We start from the raw sequence: 23,828 nt of genomic DNA on the forward strand, positions 1-23,828 counted from the left end.
TCATTCTCAGAGCCTTGGAGAAACCACATGAAGAGTGGGCCTCACTGCTATTTCGGGAATTACATAGGTTCCATATCCGAGGGTTGTAGGGAACCATAAACCTACCCTGGTTCACATTGTTCTTTGGACCCTTTGATGTCGTAGCAAAGGGGTCAGACCTACTTAAATCACTGTGAAATGCCTGGAATAGACACATAAATTTACTAAGAATAAACTGGGAATCGAAATATATATATATATATATATATATATATATATATATATAGAGAGAGAGAGAGAGAGAGAGAGAGAGAGAGAGAGAGAGAGAGAGAGAGGGAGGAATGACCTAGAAGAGATGGATAAGTAAGGAGGAAGAGGATGGTGGCTAGAGGAGGTGATGGAGGAAGAAGGTGGAGGTGAGGGAGGATGTTGGAGGAGGAGGCTGAGGAGGAGAAGCAAGTGGAGGGGAGGAGGCACATGGGCAGCAAGAGGAGGAAGTAGAGCTAAGAAGGGCGGCAAAAAAAAAAAAAAAAAAGCTCGCTCCAGTGAGCTCGCTTCATGACCTAACTCTCAAAGCAGCCGAGTCAATGTGGTGGTCTCTCCCCCCTATCCCCCGGCTCAACCAGAGGCAATTAAGGTCAGTCAAAAGACTTCACAAGAAGGGCATTATCACCTGGAGAGATGTGTGGCACACTACAGAGCATAGGTGGAAGAACGAGGTTGAGCTTCTTGGCAGATACCGGCTGCAACCTTGGGAGCTTATTGTTATCCATTCAAGAATAGCCATGTTCTCACAAGAGATGGAGTGGACACTATCAAAACAACCTAACCCGTCATCTAAGGCATTGTACTAGGCAGGAGGGTGTGCTCTTTCTAACCTTCCCAACCGAAGCATTCTTTACTGCTATGGTTAATCATGCACAAAGCAGTTTGGACGGGCTACAGAATGAGGTCTGTAGGCATGGGAGCAGGGAGCTGCAAGAGATGCAACCGCAGTGAAGAAGACATTCCTCACCTGTTCATTAACTTTCCAGCTAACAGAGATATTCTGGCCCCAATGATAAGTGGCTTAGGGTTCACCCCCACTGGAAACAACTCCTAATAGGAGACTCTGTTGCTCTCTTCTCTGTAGTTTGAAATAGGATCACAGGAGAGTTTTTTTGGATCATTTGGAAAGAACGACAATTGTTTTTTTTACGAGGCTTATCGGACTAAAAGTCTGAGAGTATTGTTCTCCCATTTCTCTGTGCAAGTCAATCATCTGAAACTAGAGTAGTGCAGAATTTACCAAGCAAACTACAAGGTCCTCATGGGCTGCATGAGATATTACAATAACGTGAATATCAACAAACAACAAGAGGTGCTGCTGGATGGATCGTACTCACATCTGCAGAAGATGATTGACGAATGCAAAGCTGAGGGAGAGAAGCTGAAGAGACAGCTCGACAATGGGATAAGGCTACTCACCCATTTGCAAGAAGTAATAAGCGCTTTTCTCGGGGGAAGCAACTTGGGTGGTAGTCCTTAAAGAAATGGATGTAGTATCTATGTTGTTACCAAATTGTGGAGGTGTATGAAACTCTCAAAAGCCAATTTTGTAAAAGTTCAGTATGTAAATCGGTGCAAAGGAAACATGACTACGTGAAGCTGTTCAATGTATTTTTGTTCTCTACTTAATATAAAATTCGCCCTTTATGGAAAAAAAAGGCCTTTAAAGTTACGACCGGCTGTTAGCCCTCGTCTTTAAAATCGTACTCTGTAAAACGTCGCAACCTTCGTGCTGTATTGTAAAATATAACTCAATGGCGTCTGCAGGCTGGACCAAGAACCGTCTCATGAAGCACAACCCAGCCCACCACTCAGGTCTCTCTCTCTCTCTCTCTCTCTCTCTCTCACACACACACACACACACACACACACACACACACGAGATGTGAGGTTAATAATGGCACGTCTGTATGAGCGCAGAAACGGGTGCAATGGAAAATCACCTGCAGGGTATCAAACCGTTACTCAGAAATTGCAAGCATGAGGCGCAGCACAAGTTGAGCAAGCAGCAGAGCCACGACAACCTCTTGCTCAACTCCACCTACCCTCTCTTCAACAGGGTTATTCACAGCTTTGCTCGAGCTGCTGGGGTTCTCTCTCTCTCTCTCCTCTCTCTCTCTCTCTCTCTCTCTCTCACACACACACACACACACACACACACACACACACAATCTTCTGACAGCTACAAGGGCTCTTACATATTCCCCATGTATAATTGGCTAGCCCAAATCATAATTTTGTCAAAGACAAAATTACAAATTTTATCTAGCTTTAATAAACACGCTATAAGCTACGCACATTCACATAAGATGCATAACTTTAATAAAATCAACTTGGTGAAAAAATCAGATACAGGATTGTCAATATTTTCCACTTCGAGAAGCCATAAGTAGCAAATTTATAAAAAAAAGGGAAGAATAAAACATTGTATCTGAAAGAAATTTGCTCTCCATGAGAAGAAGAAGAAGAAGAGAGAAGAAAATTTTTACTATGGTTGGAACAACCCAAGAGACCAAATAGGTCTCTGCAACGCATGTACGTCACAAGAAGATTTAGAAATTTTCTCATGTAGGAAAATGGAGTCTTTTTGAGTGTTTTTCATACAATGAATAACATCATGAGCTTCTGCTCGGGAGGCGCCGCATACCTAGGTAGGTACGATTGGGGGCAGGGCCGGCCCGATGATCGTACCTAGCTAGGTATGCGGTGCCTCCCTCGCAGAAGCTCATGATGTTGAGATAAGTCACAATGTGGGAATTATTGTGGGACCGCCGATTGTATCTAGCTAGGTATGCGATGCCTCCCTCGCAGAAGCTCATGATGTTGAGATAAGTCACAATGTGGGAATTATTGTGGGACCGTCGGCCCCCCCACCGGGCTAGCGGTCCCCTGCCCCCAATCTTACCTAGCTAGGTATGTGGTGTCTCCCTCACAAAAGCTCATGATGTTGAGGTAAGTCACAATGCGGGAATTATTGTGAGAATTTGTCCAAAACTTCTTGTGTACATTCAAGCCCTTGTACTCTTGAGACAAATATTGGGCCAAACACATGAGGAAAACTTGTGAAAGGGGTTTTTAATCCCACTTCGTCTAGTTTAAAAAGGGTATTTGCCCAATTAATCAATGGTAAAATCTATGGCATCTGGGTTCTGGCACCACCCTGCATACATAGTACTATAAATATTTAACTATGGGCGTTTTTCGTTATTGTTCTCTTGCTAATAATTGGTTGGATTTATCATTACATCTTAGGTTGTTTATTTATTATCTACTTTGGTAGCCAAATATAAGTCCACAACACAATTTTTTAGTATTACTTGGGAAGCACAAAGTTTTTCTTTGTGCAAGAAGCTTGGTTATCAATCACTTTTTCGATAACTAACCCTTGTCCTTGCTCATAGACAAGGCGTAGTTGTAAAATATGCCACAAACAGCAAAGTTATATTTGCAAGCCATGGCATGAACGAGAACATTAGCACTTCAAAATGTGAAGCTTTTACTTGCATTCAGGGTCTCCAAGTTTGTGGACGTTCCAAGCATGCAACATATGGCAAAAGCTTCAAAAATACAACAACACTAGAAACACTTTGCTCATTAAGCAACAAGCATCACTTACAAAAGAGGTTCACATTCTCTAGCATCAACCTTTTGTAAAAACTTCTTTATATCCCTATGCAACATCACCTACCTTCCTACAATCTCTTTGTAAGTCTCATATCATGGCACATTGACTAGAAACTAAATTTCCAGCTTTGAGACACATTGCCAAGGGAAGAAGGAGAGAGTGACTGAAAATCAACCTTTGTTGATGACAATCAAACTAGTATCACCATACACATTATCTAGCTTCAAAGGCGGTTAACCTGAAATCTTTTCAGAATGCTTTCACTTAAAACTAATGGACAATTCGAGGCAATACGTGAGCCATGCTACAATCCATGGTGTGCAATTATGGGTACATATGAACATATAAGCTCTAAATAATATATAATTTACTTGATACGCCATTATCGTGTACTTGATATGCTCATTGTCCATGAACATTGTTGAAATGTCTTAGACTAGAGACAATGAAGGGGATAACAAGAAGACAGATTCTCTATATGCCAAATTGTTGTATTTGAATAATTCCCACATTTCTGTACATTAAAGCTCAGTAAAATTGTCGACGATAAAATCGTTATCTAGCAAAACAAGCAACCATGTCAAAATGTATACTTTCGGAGCTGGAGGCAACAATTTGTTTTTGGAACACCTATACATACTATAAAGATTAAGGGGAATTCCTTAAGCTTTAGGTGACAATTTTGTTTCATACTTGAGGTAGATGGTCTTCATTGTGGAGTACAAAATACTCATGCATTTTGGGACACAATTCTGAAAATGTAGGAAAGCTCTCTACTGTGTTCACATGCATACACACAGCAAACATGCACATTTAGTGTTGCCTAAGAGGTATTCTAAAGAGTTGATAAATTATCAGGTTGGGGCATTGACAGGTATTTCAAGACAATTTGTCCATTGCACTTTTGAAGGTATGCTACCTACCTATATCTTTGATAGTTCTAAGATGAAGAATGGTGATACTTAATCAAAATAGAGCGCACACAGAGTGAACTTTGTGATTGCAGGAGTACATGGTGCCAATGGGAGAAGCCTTCATGACAAGGCCACATCATCTGCTTCTAAATTACACGGTACAAATCCTTTCCATAGCAATCCTACTCCAATTTTGTATGTTGTTAAACTACAAAAAATCGTAGCATGTGAATCATAGATTGCCCATAAGCTTTCACTTCAAAATCTCCCATGAGACATCGTCAAGCGATAAGGTACCTTACCACTAGACATTCTTTCCAACCAGACTGGAGTTGTCTTTTGGGCTAAATGATTGCTGGAGTAAGAGAAAATTCACCAAAAAACAAAGTGCATGACAATGAACAGGAATATACAAGTTGTATAATTACATCTTCAATTCTTCGCATACATGAGTAGACCTTCCTGCTCGGCAATGCTAGATCCTAGTTTTGTGGGCACACAATCAAGTTGAGGAGGCTGGAATATTTTATGCAAATACCTCAAAATGGAGAGACCATTCAAGTTATGCCACAGGCACAACACTGATTCAAAGTCACCTTCGAACAGGGAGGGATGGGATGCTCTACAACATTGCTTAAATAAAAAAGGACTGTGGGTAACATGGTTTGCAAATGTGGTCTCTACACTTAACTAGAACGACAGTAGTGCTTCAAGAGGACTTGCCGAACATTGTAAAAAGAATTTGGTAGCATGAAAAATGAGCATGTCTAGAAAGTTTTCTGATGATCAATACATGTAAATTTGAATGGAATCTGCAGGACAAACGAACAAACAATGCTTAAAGAACTTGGTAAGACCCTACTTAAAGGCTGCCCTGGATCTAAAGAAGTGCTTCAAGACAGTGGTTGTCTTTTGTGATTTGACATGCTATCTTCCATCAATGGTTACAGGTTGAAAACACAGCAAAAGAGTCACTTCAATGGGGTGAGCTAAGATAAGCTACAATGAAGGCAGATTAGAGCTCCAAAAGTTTCCATCTTATGGCATATGGATATGGGTGTGCAGGATTAGCAGCAGGGATGTTTACTGGAGTGTCTATTGGCTTGCAAGAAGCTCAAGGAGAACACAAGATGGTAAGAACTCAGGTCTCTACACAAGAATGGGTAAGCCCGAGTGTCGGTGCTCTAACCAACCAATTTATCCATGACAGTAAAAAGGACCTCAAAATAGTCTGAAGCTATGCCAAGGACCTCATGAGGATCCATGTGCCTATGGCATACTTAACTTATTGTCACAAGGAGAAGCATGTAATTTATAGGGGATGCCTCAAGAAAAATCCAGAGGTAAATTAAAACTCGTGTTGATGACTATTGTAGGGACATACAGCTCTTGCAGGAGCTCTAGCAGGCGCCTTGACAAACCTTGCCATGGACGAAAAACCTCACCTTGAGTGCACTCTTCAGAGTGCCATCACTGGAGGTGCACTCGCTCTTGCTGGAGAAGTGATTCACAGGACATTTTAGAAGATTTTTGCTAATCAGATGAAAGATCAATGGCCTGCCATTGTTGAACCGAGAAGCTCAGAAGCACAACTAACTCGAGCGACCCATGTTCCATTAAACAGATCTAATTTTGTATCTAGCTAACTAGTCTTGTATCTAGAGAGAGAGAGGGGGGGCGGAGGGGGAGTATTATTACCATCAGCAAAATGCCAAAATGATCATGTGATCTACAGTTTACAACCATTTGATTGTCATACCATTGTTCTTGGAAAGTGTACTAAATGTGTAAGGTCACCCCACGTTCTGCACTCAAGTGGAAAATGTGAAATGTGAATGGTCCATCACACACCCCCCGCTACTGTACCGGTCAACCCTTCTCATTCCAGAGTCACTACTAGCATTAGTCCTGGTTTTTGTCACTAGATTTTTCCTTCTTGTATTGGGTTGACAGAGGAGATACCACAGTTGTACATTGGTCTATCTCAAAGGTCATGTTTGGCCTCTAGAGGACATTAATCAAATATTCCTTTCTTTTCTTCTTTCTACCTTTTGAGTCTCGGCATAGGCTCCCTACAACCGAAAGGTGGTATGACGGGATAAAAGCATTACACATAGCTACTGTTCTGCTTCTAAACTTCCCAGTCAACACTCGCATTTGCTCGGTATTTGAATTGGAGGAAGCTATCTTCTCTCACGATCGTAGTGGAACTTAGTGCTAAAATCTGATGCTCAGGATAAGTCCGAAGTCACCACTCAAGGAATCTGCAAGATATAAAGAGTCATCCATATGGTCATGTACTCATCATGCATAAGCATTGATGGCATCTCACTTATAACAACAATGAGTAGACCAGATGACCTTTAAAGAGGGTCGGAGCTGGCAGATCACACCCTTATCAACAGAGGTTGACATAATGAGTTGTTTTTACGTATCAAAGCATCATCACTTCAGGTTGTTCATCAAGAGACCATCTCACTCAGATAAGTACCAAGTTACATAAGATCAACCTCAGTATGTATAGACTGTTACATGAGCTGCAATATAAGTAATTGTTCACAAAATACACAGAAGCTTTGACACAGCTCTACCGTTTGTACAGCCACACTATTCTTCATGACCTCCACAGAGAAATTCAATGTAATCAATCCCATATTTGTCCACTTTGGGGAGCAAATTTGCAGACAGATTTTGTATCATGAAAAGTTGTTCAACCGGACGTAAGCCAAACCTTCTTCTTCAAGTAGCTGTATTTTGTTAGAGGCTAAAGCTGGAAGGTATTCAATCACACAATGGATTACTTAGGTAGGGTAAATTTCTTGATGATCTTAGAACCTACACGGTTTCCTTTCCACTAAAATTCATCCTGCAATCCAGCAGTTAAAAATTTATTAACCATCCAATCAAGGTTTCACAGAAAATGTGCACAAAGAACAAAACCGCAAGTGCACCTAGTCATGTAACATCCCGGAGGGAAAAGATTTCAAGAATGCTTTTCAAATATAAAATGAAAGACAGAATTATATGAATTGTCTTCAAAAGGAAAGGTTACAACAAAATTTGTCAGAGATGAGCTGTGTATGTCAAGACAGAACAGAAAGCTGAAAAGTCCAAAAACTACACTCTACAAAGAATTTATCAAACACTCCCCACATGGGTTTTTTTTTACCCCATGCAATTTAAAGAGTGGATCCCTGTGTATTGAGAACTAATGCAAAGTAATACGCAACTACACTCAGAATCTGTTCACACCCCCCCCCCCCCCCCCCCCCAAAAAAAAAAAAGGGAAAAGAAAAACAATATTACATGCCTCCCATACAATATTTACATAACAACCAACTACAAAATAGCCATTTAAGAAACATATAAGCCACAAAATGACAAGCAGTTTTTCCCAGTACAAACACCTATAAACTTACATGGTAATCGTAGTCATGAACCTGCACAAAAAAATCTCACATTATGACCATCTCTCTCAACTTAGCATTACCACAGCTAAACCTTGAAAACAAGAAGCACAAACATACCCGAGATCTATGTTTGTGCTCCTCCTTTCGCCACCGATCCTTGACATAATCGTGTTTTATTCGATCACGATGCTTGCTATATTTTGAAGCTGAATCTTCTTTTCTCTTTTCCTGTTCACCAATCCATGCAAATGAATGGTTATAAATACTTGCATGTACATCAGTGCCGTGTGCTGGGTGGGTTGTTTTTCTCCTTATTGGGCTGGGTGGGTGGGTTGTGGTGGTGGTGGTGGTGGTGGTGATATCCTTCAATCCACTGTTAATTCATCTGGGAACCAGATTCATGGTGATAAAAGGAACCAAGTTCCTATGCACATGAAATCCTAGTTTTCTTGCATTCGTCTTAATATTCTTGGTTTATATGACCGTAGGAAGTGGGCTGTGGCACCTGTTTTGGGCTAGTGTAAATAAAATGCAACCTTATATAGTGTGCCTTTAGGAGCTTAATATGACCATAGGAAGTGGCACTGCTAGTGTAAATAAGATGCAACCATCAAATGTTGAACAAAGTAATACGCATAGTTTTTTCAAAAGCAGATGATTAGTAGTGTAAATAAGATGCAACCATCAAAAGTTGAACAAAGTAATACGCATAGTTTTTTCAAATGCAGATTTGGAGCCCTAGAGCAAAACAAACGTGGCCCTTATTTTTTAGCATTTAGCTCCAAAACGACCATTGATGATATAGAGTACTTACAACCATCTTCATTAACTATGACATCCAACCTTATGATAAATCATAAGATGATGACCATTACAAAAGAAAATTCCTTTTATTTAAACCCAGGTATGACGGGGCTTGAAATGTCGTTTCAAACTCCAAATATTTCAGAATGTCTGGAAAACTTTCAAATGTGTTTGAAACCAACTATGGTTGTATGTTTGCAAGGTATCAGATCTGTAATAGATCTTTTATGCTGGCGGAGCTCCTTTTGATCAGAGTTTTGTCATGATACAGCATGAGATGCAAGCATGCGTTTCTTAACATGATCATCTGTGCACTAGATGGTGGTGCACTGCCTCATGGATAGAGATATATGTAAGTTTGCTAGTGTATATCCCACTCAGTCCTTGCATCAAAGCTCCATTGTGCATTTTTTGGGGGAACATACCTCATGACCAATGCTTCTCTAGTTGGCCATTTCACTGCCTCATGGATGGAAATATATGTAAGGTTAAGAGTGTACATGCCTTTCAGTCCTCGCATCATCGAGCTCAATTGTGTCTTTTTTTGGGCAGCATAGCTCATGAACAATGCTTGTCTAGTTGGCCATTTTGAAAACTCCTTTGCTCCTATGGATAATTCCTCACATTGCTTGCACATAGTGACAAAAAAAGGCATAGAATGAAACTATTTGCATAAGATTTTACTTGCATCTTTCTCTAATCCTTTCATTATACTGCACAGCTAGATTATTTGTCTCCATCTGATCGATGGTGTACGCTAAATGCACATCAGTATGATGCCTACACATGTCCAGTGTCACTGTGGATTGATCATTTGCTATACCAATCCAATCATGCCCCTCTATAGCTGTCTTTGTCTTTTGGCATATCCACTCGCGATCCGCCATTACCTCATAAACAATAATTATCTTCAGCATCAACCTTTTGTTGCTACTGTGCATTCAGTTGTCGAGCCTTGCTCTTGCAAATGTAGAGGATTTTTCTCAGTCCCCCTTTCTTGCTCGTATGAAGTTATAACAGAATTGGAAAAGACTTTAGTACTACAAACACAAGGAACAGAGAGAAAATGAAATGAAATGTTATATTAACGTCTTCAAAAGGCCAAAGTGACCTATGAGACCAGAAAGTTACAATGTGGTGGATCTGATACAAAGTCAGAGTCAGAGTAACAAGATGACAACAATGACAAAAATGAAATGACAAATGTCACAATAAAATACTATGGAATCCTAAACTACTAGGTGTGAACTAAGCAGCTAGCTGGGATAGCTAGATCACAAGAGATCCAGCATCGGTCGCTGGCGGATCTCATCAATCTCCTCCATGGTCAGTAGTCTGACCGGGCGTCATGCATGTAGAGTCAAAGTGATCCGAATCCTCTGATGCAGACTCCGCCGATGCTGTGTAGTCCTCCGCAGTCGTGGGCGTCTGGATCTTCCCAGCTCAGTCGCTCGGTCGATCAGTGTGCCTCTGGTGTGAGACGACGAGATCTGCTGTAGTAGTAACTCCTCCGGGTGTCCAGTGGCAGCCCTAAAGAAATCTGTGATCTGTCTCTGGGACTGGCTAGCCTCTCCTCTCATCAGGCTCTCTCTGTGTCTGCATAGCTCGAGCAAAAACAAACCCAAGCATCTCTAATCCTCGTACTGCATGACTTTGGAGAATGGTCCAAAGCGCTCTCTGAACAAGCAATGGAAGCCACCTCGTATCTCGTAGTAGACGGGGCAGTGGCATGTGTAGTGCAACTCTGTCTCAATCTCGATGTCACACAGGGGGCATGTCCTAGCCTCTGTTGGTACTCCGCCGTATCTCCCAGTCTCGATCCGCAGCTGGTGTGAAGATGTACGTATCTGGCCGATAGCACATCGTATCCCATGAGACAAGTGGGTGTCCATGTATATGGGCCTCGTCACAAAACCATCAACCGCAAGCTGGAGGACATGCTCTCTGTAGAAAGCCATCTTCGTGCCGAGCTTCTGTGCTGGCTGTATCCATGTCCTCCTAGTGTCTAGCTGAGTCAAGTCCTGGCGGATGAGCCTGGTGATCTCGGACTGTGTAAGAGTCAGAGAGGGTGCATCCAGTGAGTACTGGAAGGGAGGCAATCTGTCTATGCTGAACCCATGTGCCTGAAACCATGATGTCATCTCCCCATACCAGCATGCTGTATCTCCCTGCATGGCTAACTATCGAGAGGACTCAAGTGCAAGGCGGGCATATCTGTCTCTGGGAAGTTCCCACATGCGGTGTATGAGAAGACCGATCTGGTGAGTGCCTCAACCACTAGTGGGGGGGCAGCTAGCTCTGCTCGAACAATAGCACGTGGTACTGAGGCCTTGGCTCTAATGAGCCGCGAGATCATAGAGACCAGAGGCTTCTCCATGTCCCCCCATCCATCACTGCGGCCTGTCCTCCCGTGATGATCTAATGAAGGTCCCCAAATCTCAGCTCCATAAAGCAATGCAGAAGCCACCAGAGTGTCAAAGAGCCAGAGCTTCGTCCGAGGCTCCTGAAACTGAACCTGTGAACACATCCTTTCCAATCTACCCAATGCTGCATGGGCTCTGGTCAGTCTAGTCTTTGCTGCCCTCCTCAATGAAAATGTTGGCCCACTAAAAACCACTCCGAGGTAAGTGTACGCCTCTGTATATTCCACAATCTCCTGGCCGTATGTGAATGCTGGCGCTGACCTCCTGATCCACTGTGGGGTGGTATTAAATACCATGACCTTGGTTTTACCAAGGTTGACGGACAAACCACTTTCCTGAGCAAACCTATTCAACACAATATCATCAGCATATAACAATAATGGAATCCATGTCCCTGCCAGCTGTGCACCTCTATCACCATCTCTCTCAATGTAGTCAGAAACCTCATCCACATACATACCAAATAGAGTAGGAGAGAGCGGGCAGCCCTGCTTCACCCCAATAGTGGAGTGAATCGGTGTGGATAGACTCTGAGGTGCGTAAATGCCCCACTACTGACCTGTATAATGCCATGACCCCCCAAATGAGCTCTGTGGGTACTCCCATCTGCTGTAATCTGCGTATCAATCTAGCTCTAGGCACTGTGTCAAATGCTTTGCGGAAATCCACAAAGCTACAATAGATCCGTCTCCCACGTGATCTACCCTCCTCAATGATGGCTCTGAGTGTCAAGATATGAGTAGAAAAACCCCTCTTGAACCCTGCCTGCCCGGCTGCGCATATCCCCTCCCTCTCTGCCCATCTACTCAGCTGTTGCTCAAGAATAGATGCGTACAACCGTGCCAATGTGTGTCCAATCATGATAGTGCGATAATTCCCAGGCTCCATAGGGTCTCCCGACTTGAAGATAGGTACAATAGTAGATAGGCTCCAACTATCAAGCAAGCCCTCACACATGGCACGGTTAAACATAACTCCTAGAAGCTCTGCTAGTAGATCTCTGGCATGCGTGAAATGCTCAGCCACTAAACCATCATCATAGTATGCTCTCCCAGTCCTCATCCTTTCAATGGCCTTCCTCACCATCTCCGTGGTGAAAAAAGCACATGTGTGTGGGCATGGATCGGGAGGGGCGGGAAGTGGGGGCTGCTCAGGAACGGTGTACAGAGATGATGCGTACTGGCCCCAGTCCTCTGTAGAAGTGATGGCGGGGGGGGGGGGAGAGTGTTCCTGAAAGAGCCGCCATGCCTCACGTGAGTCCTGACTCAAGAGCAGCTGATATAGATCCTGCTGTAGCCGAGCCAAAAATGCCCTCTTCTTCCGCCTCACGAGGCGTCGGAAGTCAATCTGTGACTATCTGTGAGTGATGTCCCCCAAAAGCACCTCCCTCTGAAGTCTAGCTCTAGTGTCCCGGCATTCCTCATCATACCAACTGTTCTGGGTCATGCTCTCCGAACGGCGTCTCTGCTCAGGCTGGGTATGTGGGTATGCCCCTGCTGCTGCATCATGTAGTGTCTGTGTCAATATAGTAGTAAGCTCCTCCAGAGGTCGCCCTGGCTCCTCTGTGCATAGGCGTCTGTAGATCCCATCTATGTATACAGAGTCTGTCTCCCGCGTGAAGGTGTAGCGGGTAGGGGCTGCTGTCCGTAGCCTGTGTGCTACACTAAACTGAAAAGAGATGGTCATTGACACAAGAGCATGATCCACTGCCACACCAACAAGTCTGGGTCCAACAGTGAGATCCTGGATACTAGAGATGAGGCTCTGCTGTGCCATGACATAATCCATTGTGCTGGCTCCATGTCTGTGTGGAAAGCATGTAAAACCCCCTGAAGCGGGAAATCTCTGTAGGCCATTCAAGATGGCCAATCCATGTGCACTCCCCATGTCTATCAAGTGTCGTCCATACTCAATGTGTTCTCCATCTTGTGATAGTCTGGATAGGCCTGTCTCTGCAACATCCAGCTCTCTCAGCATCTCCTCTGAAGTATCATAAAATACCGTCTGATGATGGGCAGTCCTAGCATTGAAATCCCCTAGAATCATGATGTCACCATCTCTAGAGAACTCCCATATGTCATCATCCAAAATAGAGAAAGGGGATTGTCCTCTGGGTGGTGCATACACTGACGTGCTTGAGGGAAAGTAGCAAATAGCAATGTAAAGATATATGTCTGTCTCTGCTCTCAGTCTCACCCACATGTACCTAGCTTGCTCATCTGTGCGGGCTATATGTATCAATGGCTGCAACTCCTTCCTAAATAACACTGCCACTCCTCCTGATCCTCGCCCTCTGCGCTCTGATCGTGTCTTCTGTCTATAGGCAATCTCCCATCTATATCCACTAATGTGAGGCATAGACTGCCCAGGGGCCTGATGTGTCTCAGAGTAGAAGACGATGTCCCTTCCCCTGAAACTATCCTCAAAGGCGTCCACATCAAGTCGCATAGATCCATTACAATTCCACGTGGCAACTTTGAGGGTGGTCCCATGGGTCTCGCACCGTCATGTGGAGCGCCGTTCTACAATCACAACCCGGCCATCTCTGTAGAAGGCCATCTTTCCCTTCTCCCTTGCCGCTTGAATCTCTTGCATTACCTCTCTCATATGCGCAAGCTGTGTGAGAGTGAGGTCATCTCCAAGGAATATGCCCGTTTTCTTTAGTGTAGGACGCTTCTTCAAGAAGTCCTTTGCCTCCATGGATGGGAAACGGATGATTAGAGCTCTCCCTTTTGAAGTCTCCCCATTGCCTTGTGTCTTCTTCCCCACCCTCCATGCCTTTGTATGAGTAGCCTCACTACCCATCATGCGGAGAAGTTCTTCAACTTCCCCTTCCACCTCATCTCGGTCTTTTAGACCGGTTACTCTTATATGCAAAGCTCTAGTTTTCCTTCGTTGTTCTTCTTCTAGAGTCATGTTGATGATTGTAGGAGTGGGGACAGATGTGGTTTCTTTCCCTTTGCCTTTCTTAGCGACTTCTATCCACTTCTTGGCCTCATCCGCCTTCTTTTGCGTCTTCGTGATCACATCCATCCACGAAGACGTCTTTACCATCTTTTGTTTCTCCTCCTCTTTGATCATCCGTACCTGCTCTTTGATAACCTTGATTTCCTCTACTACCGAAGGCTGGAATTCCCCCTCCTCTAGTCCATTGCTCGCTCTATCAGCAAGTTCTCGCCTGAGAGCTGAGACCTCTTCTTTAAGCGCTTTGGAGTCCGCCTTAAGTGCTTGTAGCTCTGCGTGCAGGTCCTCTTTCTCTTTCTTCCACTGCGCGCCTTCGTTGAGAAACATTTGAAGAAGGTTGGCCTTTTCTTTCCACCATCCCTCCATATCTGCTTTCCAGTCTTTCATCTCCCTCTCCATTTGTGTAATCCGCTTGTTTGTAAGCACAAAGGTTGCCTTCGGGTGTGGCTTACATACCGGCGAAGCAGTCATGACCTCCATCAAAAATACAACTGCACTTCTGCCAAGTCAACCCACTATGTCCACTCCCAGATACATTGGCCCCCAAAACCCTAGCGCCCCTTTCATTATTTCTTTTATATTGTTCTTGACAAAGATATAATTGAAGGGGAGAGCCTGCTTTGCAATTTGCACCTGCCAAAATGCCAGAGAGGTATCCCAAGGCACATATTTAAAGGCCCCATGCCCTAAAAAGCATCAGATACAGACGCTAGCGCTTGAAAAGCACTTTTGCTTGCATGTAGACAGCCGCATCAACTTCCTGAATTTCATGCCGCAAATCACAAAAATCCGTACAACATGCCACATCCTCAGTTTTGGGAGCTAATACTACTCTTCTTTAGTGGGACATGCCATGTCATCACATTAATGACCATACACAATGAAAGTAATCCATCAAGCATTGGGCGTCTAGGACAAAGGATGGAAGTCACCAAGAATTTGGTGCAAAGTTACACTGAAGTTAATCATCTTAAAGCATTGAGATACGAGGAACATGAAGTTTTATGGATATTAAATCATGTATTACTATTAAAGACTCACACAAGCTCAATAAATTGGTCATTTGCGCCCGGGTAGTTCATCTAAATCCTCTTGTAAGAGCTGCCATGCTTTCAAACAAATGCAAGCACTACACCTATAAAAATGTCTGATGGTACGCGGACAAACAATCAGCAATAACAACTCACCAAAAGATGCTTTCCTTTTTAGCAAAATTATATGCATAAAAGGCTAAACCTTCGGCACATATTGGTTATCATTCTCCACCTTGTATGGTAGAGAAGGGCAATGAATGATAGCTTTGCACAAGCCCATCTGTTGGTGGGAAGGTACCTCACAAATAGATATGGAAGTGCAAACTAAAGGACACCATGCAAAAATATGCTGTGGCTCTTCACAAGTGAAACACTTCCCTTGCTTGAGCCATTCAATTCTCTTTTTCGGAGTCCACTTGGATTTAGGTGATTCGGCTTTCCTCTTGCTAAACCCTTTCTTTTTCTTCTATGGATTGTTCTACAACTCTTCATCAGATTCTTCACCCCCCATAGTTGAGTTTAACATTGAGTAATGTGTAGCCATCCTAAGCATGAGCCATCATTCCTTTGTATGTTGAAGGCTTTCTGATTTGGGCAATACCTCTTCAAGGGGTAACCCACAACAACAACTCTACATCTACTCATCCAAAATTAAGTATCCGGAAGAAAGCTACTTCTAGGATCCCAAATTCCAATACTTTTGGTTGTGACTCTGAAGAGTATCTGTCTTTTTGAACCTGAGGTGGTTCCAAATAGTCAAAATATCTGCCTCATATGCTTGGGACAACCATAGGGAAGCAAAGAGCTGTTTGAATCCCGCCAATGTCTGTGACGTGTTCATGCTGCAAAATGTGGCCACCACTGTACAGCATTCCCTTTGAAAAGGGAGATGCTTTTCTAATTTTGGAGGCTTCGTTGAAGTTGTCTCCAGGCAAAACTGTGTCAAACTGCTGAATAAAAGCAAAGTGCTTTCTTGTCGTCTCAAGGCACCGAAAAAGTGTCGAACTTGACATTTCAGCCTCCTATTTAATCCTTTTGACCCTCCACCGGACTCGACTAATCATATGTATTAGGCCGTAGGAGTGTGTTGTCCTTGGTGCCGATAGTTGTGTTGAAGGTTGGAAGCATCCCTCTTCCATACATGCCACCAATCCCACCTCCGTGGAATCCAGCACGGTATCCCTGCATGCAAGGCACGGTCCCATACATCCTTCCCAAGAGGCAAGCATCCCTGCTCCACAGGGACAAAATCCCCTTGGAGGCATACCAAATGGACTCTTAGCCACCATATCTAAAAAAGATGGATTCCTACCGAGGTGACCTGGATAAGGAAGCATGTATCCCTGCATCAATGCATCATCTGCTGTTGCTGCCGCCAATTAGCAAAAGGATTGGATTCCTTCTTGTTGATAGAAAAATTAGCCAACTTCACTTTTGGCTTGACTTTAACACGAGGTTTCGCCATTGCTTTCCACTGCCAGACGACTGTGTTTATTGGTTGAATCTGCATGTACTCCGCATAACGAGGATCCTCGGAATAGGCAAGCACGTAGTCCATAAGGATGTTTACTTCCTTTACTCCAGCTTGTTCCACATCCTGTGCAAAGGGTTCTTCTGCAATTGAACCGTGCTTAAGCGGTCCCCCAAAAACTTGAAAGTCTAGAGAAGTGTTTTGGTTTCTGAAACATGTATAATATCCCCCTTCCCTCCCAAATTCCCTCTTTTCTTTGTTGTAAAATTTCAAGCGAATTGGAGCTTCAGTGCACTCTACATCTCGGTTGTGAAGCTTGGGGTGTACTCCAAACTGCAACAAATGGTGACACCTTGATTGATATCTTGTGATTTGATCGATGATATCTTGTAATTCCATTGGTGTACTCCAAACTGCAACCGATGGTGACACCTTGATTGACATCTTGTGATTCCATTGTAGTTTCATCTATGGTCACCCTTTACGTTTGGTGCTTAATGCTTTCTATTATTGTTGACGTTTTAAAGTTCGCAGACATTAAATCTTATTATTATACGTAGTTTGTGTATTTCCACGCTACCACAACCCAGACAAAGGGAGACAAGTTACAACACTTCTCAAAAAGCTTTTAAAAGATTAGACAAGCAATGCAATAGACAATTTGTAAGCAGGAATTCAGAACACACCTCCTGTTCTTTAGCTTGGATAATCTTCTGAGCTTCAGCATAAGACTCTTTCTCAACCTACACCCAACCACATTTACAGAGCCTCCATCAGAGCCAATTATCAAGATAACTTTGAGCTCCATGAAAATAAAAATTAAAGTAACTTATTAAACACCATGCACACCTCTTTGTTTTGGCCCCATGTCTCCTGCGCAACTTGTCTAGCATATTCAGGATCATCACAAATCAAGACGTTATCAAACACAGACCCTGCTTTGACCTGAATGAGTGAAGATCAATCAGGTCAAGGGATTCAGAAAAAAGCGAACGGTTTCAAGCATAAACACCCATACTAGTCAAGAGAAAGAAAGCCCTGGAGGAGAAGTTGTGCTGACCTGCCAGACTTCAATTCCAAAGTACTTAATGGGCTGAAACACATAGAGGTCTGGATCATCTACAAAATCTGCTAGCAGCCAGCAAGGCAGTATTAAACAGAAATCTTTCAATTGCAAAGCAACCTACAGAATTGTCTACACACACACGCTTTCACAGTGAACAAATTCAGCAAACTCAGCATGTCAACACTATATACATCCTTCATAGAGGATACGGTGTGGCTGCCTTGGGCTCTGATGTAGATGTATAAGTGTTGGACAAAGAGGAAGCCATGCTTAAAAAACCCAAATGTTCTTGGACTGATGTACCTGAAGAAGACATGGAACAGAACAAAGCACATGCATGTGATATTAAACAGAGGAGGTTGCTGAGGCTTCAACCGATGCACAATCTTCTCTACAAGTTTTGACAGCATTTCACAAGAAAGGTGCTATCTTCTTTTTTATAGGTATGGTGCCCCAAATGGAGTTTGATATGTCAATGGTTGACTTCCTTATTGCAATCCGATGTGGTTGATGAAATCTTTGATGGTCCAAGGCGATTTTACCAGTTATGTTCAGTAAGCTCCGAGGTAGGTCAAACTGCGACGGAGAAAGTCCCACTGTTTTTGGAGGGTCAGCTGGTGCATGTAGTCTCATGGCGGCCTTTACATGAGCAGACAGAAATTCTTAATCAGGAGTGCCCAAGGGGATTTTATGAGTTATGTGCAATAAGCTCCGAGGTAGGTCAAACTGTGACGAAGAAAGTCCCACTGTTTTTGAAGGGTCAGCTGGTGCATGTAGTCCCATGGCAATCCGATGTGGTTGATGAAATATTTGATGGTCCAAGGGGATTTTATGAGTTATGTTCAATAAGCTCCGAGGTAGGTCAAACTGTGACGGAAAAAGTCCCACTGTTTTTGGAGGGTCAGCTGGTGCATGTAGTCCCATGGCGGCCTTTACATGAACAGACAGAAATTCTTAATCAGGAGTGTCCAATTTGGGTACAGGTTGTAGATTTCCCTACTATGATCTGGCCTCTGTTGCATGCTACTATGGAATCCTTGTAAAAACTGCTGGTTCTGCCTCCTACGCCTTTTGCTGACAGAAATCGGCTATTTATGTTATGGGATACTGCTTGTCCTCCACCTTCATGGTTGCAGCTCAAACCATTAGGCATGAGACATGCATTTCAAACATAGATGGGAGTTTTGCAAGTCATTGCTTTCAATGTGGAAAACTGGGTCATTTCATGGTTGAGTGTGAAGGTAATAAAGAACAGGCAATCACAGGGAGAGACACTCAAATGGATTCTCATGGAGATATGATGCATTGTACTCAAGGTATCTCAAAGAATTGTAAAGAACCTGCTCCAACCGAGAGTCCTTTGGTTTCGAACAAAGAAATCCAAGTATAAAATGATAAAGGCAAGGAAAATGTCCATGAAGACACTTCTGAGACCACTGTGATGGGACATAAAAGAAACCAAATAGAGCAAACATCAGGGCGAAGTGCTCGTGAGCATATGCAATCATATCCAATCACTTATGGTCGTCATCGTGCAACTTCACAAGGTAATCGTGTAGTGTCAGGAGCGCTTACCTGTTGTTCAAGGTCGCACACCTTCTACTTCAAGTTATATATTACCGGATCACTCTAGAAACAATGACACGTCTCTTCCTCGTTTCAATTTTGTTGGAGTTATCAATCCTTGGGATGGAAGAAATATCAATGCCAAAGAAAAGGATTTTGGTCATCCTTCTTCATCTAGTCAATCATTTTCTTCATCAGGCTTACAAAATGTTTTGCAGTTCTAAGAGATTATATTATATGACACCAGATGGTTCTCAAACCCTCCTCCAAGGGCCCCCCTCTCTATGGCGAGAGAGGTCTATGCTATAGATTGCACAAATTTGGTACAATGGTCTAGATGCAATGGACTTGCCGACGATGTTGACGACTATGATGACGACGACGACGACGAGGATGGGCTGAAATCTGGAAATGAAAGGACTGATCTGCTGAATTCTGAAACGTTGGCTGATTTGGAAAATGCTGGCTAAATTCGGCGACGCGGCGAGGATCTGCTACCGAGGTGGAGATCTGCGAGGCTAAGGGGCTGATTCGCTGATGCAGAGGGCTGAAAACTGAAAACGCTGATCTGTTCTACTGCTGCGGAAGCTGAAAACTGAAAACGCTGGTCTAATTCTGCAAGTTAGCAAACGCAAGGCTGATCTGCTGAATTGCAACAACGCCAAGTTGATCTGCAATTGGAAAACGCCAGGCTGATATGCTGGTGCAAAAACGCTGGGTACTGAAGGCTGAAAACGCTGATGGTTTCCTGCCGGTCTTGCTGAGAATGCACTGCAAGTTGCGTGAGCTCTACTAAGTGACCACTGGGTTTCTTTTATATTTCCTTAGCAATTTGCCCTACTTACTTTTCCAACAAAAGTCACTTATTAATAAATAAGTGAATGTGTATTTTGGCAAAAAGGGTTCTATGCTCTGTAAAATACTCGTGATGGGTATTGAATGTCATGCTAATGATCATGCTGTGTGCAATCAAAGGATATGCCGCTAATTTAAGTGCCTGGACATGCACGGCCTACGCGAAGGCTCACAAAGGTGCCAGAACACTTCCTAGGCTAACCTGAACCCTAGACTTGAGAAGCTTGTCCACATGCACATAGGGTTAGATGTGCACGTGACATCCCCTCCTTTTTAAAGTGAGGTACTCGTCCCGAGCTGTATGGTTTCCTTGTAGCCTGCCAACAACTTTGGATAATCTGCGAAGACCTCTTCGTCGGCCCACTCTGATGCGTGGGTCTTGCGATACTTGAACTTCATGAAGGTCTGCAATGCTTGCTTCTTTGGGCCGTGCCGAAAGCGACACAAAGTAATATGTGGTGGCTTCAATGCTCCAATGCGTCTATGGTCATGGGTCCACCTTCATCAAGAATCTCCGAGGAGCAGAATTTCTGAAACCATTTCTAACACAAAATCATAATCATACCCATTCCTTGTATAGTAACTGGAAAAATACTATTCTTAAAAAAAGACTGTGCATGCAATGCAAATGAACAAAGTTACGGAGTGTCAAATCATTCACCAAACAAACGCAAAAAGTGGAATCAAACTTGACTTTTCGACCTCAACCTATCAACTGTGGCAAATCACAACCGAAATGCCAATGCTTGATGGGCAATCTTGCTTCTTTCTGAGACTCTGTCATGCCAAGGAAGAAACATGTAAAAGCGATTGACAAAACGGACAATCGGGAAACAGTGTGAATTCCTAGAATGCAAATTCTTTTTCTTTGCAAGAGTGATCTGCATACATCCGTGTTCATCCATGAGTGAATCGTGTGCATTCGTACGATACGGCATGACTGTGGAAAGGCAAACATGAAGACGGTGACGAAAATACAAGAAACCATCACAAATGAGAAACTCGAACAATGCATGTTGATTAATCATGCAAACACATACTTCCTGAATGGGATCGTTGGACCTCGACTCGGGAGCCAAGATCGGTCCTGCATGACTGATCGTATCAACAATGAGATTAGCTTCACTAGAAACATCATCATTCAAACCATCATCCTTGCGAACAATCACATCTTTATCATGCAAAACATGTGTGTCGTGCTTTGGAGAAGAAAGGACTGCGAGAGTCTTCTTCTCATTTTTCTTTTCAAGGTTCGCCTGCACATTTGAAATGAGAGGTAAAGACTGAATACCCTCCTCACCACGAACGATAATGGGAGAGTCACTTTTGGCATTTAGAGTGTATTGTCTGTCCAATCAATGAGAGAGTTATGCTTACGAAACCATCCAATGCCCAAAATCATATCACCTCCTAAGAGAGGAGACATGACAAATTTTCTACGAAGGGAAGCTTGTTGAACAATGAATAACACATTAAGGCACTCTTGCGTAATGGAAGAGTCCATACCGGAAGCGAAGCCCGACACCTCGAGAGGAGTTGTCTCGCTAACCTCCAAGCGGGCTCTTTCTACAAGAGAGTCCCCAATCACATCATGCATACTGCCTGAATCAAACAATATGACAAAACGGTGATCCTTCACATGACTATAACATTTAAAGAGAGACTCATCAATGTGTGTGTCAGAGACTGAGGAGAATCAGATTGGTTTACTAAAGTGCTTGTGGTAGCTGTGGGTACTTTGGGTTTTGTAGGTGGTGTTGTCTTAGGACAAGCCTTCTTTATATGACCCTTAACGTGACATTGATAACATCGACCTTCCTTAGCATAAACAACTTGTTCGTCTGGCGTTATGTATCCTCCTATAATTCCTTGTGCAGCTTTTTCATATGGGGTTAGCTTAGGTTTAGCAAGTATTTTAGCTTTACCCTTGGATTCATTTTGAGAGTTCTTTTCCAAAGGATTAAAGGAAGATAAGCTAAAAGAGTTACCATTCTTACCGTTCTGTGGGTTCTAAGGAGTCTGAAAGGTACTATGAGAAGACTTGTTCTCCTTCGGCTTTCCTTTGTTGTGCTTCATCTCTTGTGCGAGAGCAATCGCTACCGCCTTGTTGAGATCTACGGGGTCAAGGACTTCAACATCGAACCTTATATACTCGTGCATTTCGAAAATAAAAGCCTCTTTACACTTAGCATCCGATTTTCGTAATTGGGTGCCAAGCTGTAAAACACGGTTAGAAAAGGACATGACTGGGGCACCATTTTGCTTGAGATTGCGTCAATCTTCCTTTAACCGCACTAGGTACTGAGGTGGCATGAACCGCGCCTTGACCTTGTCTTGGAAGTCGGCCAAAATAAAAGAAAGGGGCACGCCTTCCTCGGCTTCCTCTAGGTGCACGGCCAACTGTGCCTCTTGCCATGCTTAAAACCAATCAATGGCATCATCGGCAAGATACATGGCTTCCGTCAAAACTTTGCTATTCCCTGTTTTCTTAGTTGTCGCCAAGCACGCACGAAATTGATGCAACCAAGAATGAATAACATTAGCCTCCATCTTACCGTCATACTTACTGAACGCCAACTTCTCAATGACGAGGTTGTTGGAATCCGCTTCTTGACTTGTGCTACTTGATGAATCGCCCACATCCTTAAGTGGCTCGGATTTCGAGGTGAGTACCTGTAGGACCAACTCTTGCATGCGTTGGTCTCTCTACGCCTCATGTTCTAATTCCATAGCCGCTCACTTTTCTTCGGCTGCGATACGTAAAGCTTTGCGTGCTTGCTCGGCCGCCAAGCGCGCTTGCTCACGCTCACGCTCCAAGGCTGCCTTTCTTTCTTCGGTCGCCAAACACACTTGCTCACACTCACGCTCCAAACTGCCTTTCTTTCTTCGCGGTCGCGATCCAAGGCGGCGCGTTGCGTCTCTTGTTATAGCGTCATGTCCTTCATTGTTTTTACCAAAGCCTCCTTAGGATTTGGTGTAACCCGTGGCATAGATGGGGATGGGAAAGGATCGGAAAAAAAATCCTCCTGGTGAAGAAACTTCTTTGTCACCAACTCCACTCTCATCACCTTCACGCAAAGTATCCATTCCGCTTCAAGTGATGACCATACACTGAGATCTTGGGTACTTAAGCTCGAGGAACTTGGGTTCTTGAGGTTTTTGGGTTCTTAAGGTTCTTAGGTTCTTGAGGTTCTTGAGTTCTTTAGCTTGCAATTGGTGTTTGAGAAGGCTTTTCTCTTACCCAAGCTCGACTCTTCCCCGCGGGCGTACCCCTTGGCGGCCTTGCGCTCACACCAAAGTTGCTTTTTCCCACCTCACGTGGATTGACCGGCCTCTAAGTGCACGGTCCGCTCTCAATGAGTGAAAAGAGGAACAAGGGGAGGCTGGAAGCCCTTCTTTCTTGGGTTACCTGTCACTCTTCAAAACACAATTAGGAATCGACACGTCCAAGTGGACTTGGGTTACGTGTGACCGCAACAAGCAAAAAATTTCTTGTGGTTCTTTCCTTGAGTGATACAGAACATTGCCAAAAGCTTTGATACCAAAGTAAGGTGCAACGGAAGTGAATGTTGATATTGCTCAAGATGAGTGCTCCGAACTGTGCTCAAGGGTTCCTTTTACATACGGAAGGGAAAGCCTTCCACTCCTTTAGAGAGAGAGTGCAATGAT

General features: G+C 43.6%; 2 protein-coding genes across 3 annotated transcripts in view; one reads left to right on the forward strand and one right to left on the reverse strand.

Moving 5' to 3' along the window:
* Positions 1 to 1,745: 1,745 nt before the first annotated feature.
* LOC147456034 (uncharacterized) lies at positions 1,746 to 6,215 on the forward strand. The gene is made up of 8 exons (XM_086515383.1): positions 1,746 to 1,842; positions 1,948 to 2,117; positions 4,511 to 4,562; positions 4,659 to 4,724; positions 5,385 to 5,416; positions 5,517 to 5,550; positions 5,632 to 5,699; positions 5,943 to 6,215. The coding sequence occupies exons 1-8, from the start codon at positions 1,782 to 1,784 to the stop codon at positions 6,087 to 6,089; spliced, it is 630 nt and encodes a 209-aa protein (XP_086371509.1). The 5' UTR covers positions 1,746 to 1,781; the 3' UTR covers positions 6,090 to 6,215.
* An 806-nt stretch (positions 6,216 to 7,021) lies between these two features.
* Positions 7,022 to 23,828, reverse strand: part of LOC147456035 (calreticulin-like) — a 92,915-nt gene continuing 76,108 nt past the window's right edge. The window contains exons 9-14 of one of the 2 annotated variants that reach the window (XM_086514609.1): positions 17,733 to 17,800; positions 17,522 to 17,617; positions 17,359 to 17,415; positions 8,094 to 8,204; positions 7,986 to 8,006; positions 7,022 to 7,432 (exon numbers count right to left, since the gene is read on the reverse strand). In XM_086514609.1, the coding sequence (XP_086370735.1) occupies positions 7,421 to 7,432; positions 7,986 to 8,006; positions 8,094 to 8,204; positions 17,359 to 17,415; positions 17,522 to 17,617; positions 17,733 to 17,800 (365 nt within the window). In that variant the 3' untranslated portion in view covers positions 7,022 to 7,420. The remainder of the gene's footprint in view (positions 7,433 to 7,985; positions 8,007 to 8,093; positions 8,205 to 17,358; positions 17,416 to 17,521; positions 17,618 to 17,732; positions 17,801 to 23,828) is intronic. The other variant, XM_086514610.1, reaches the window with a different exon arrangement.

Source organism: Adiantum capillus-veneris, chromosome 6 (assembly GCF_014529385.1).
Source record: "Adiantum capillus-veneris isolate H3 chromosome 6, ASM1452938v2, whole genome shotgun sequence".
Classification (NCBI taxonomy): Eukaryota; Viridiplantae; Streptophyta; class Polypodiopsida; order Polypodiales; family Pteridaceae; genus Adiantum; species Adiantum capillus-veneris.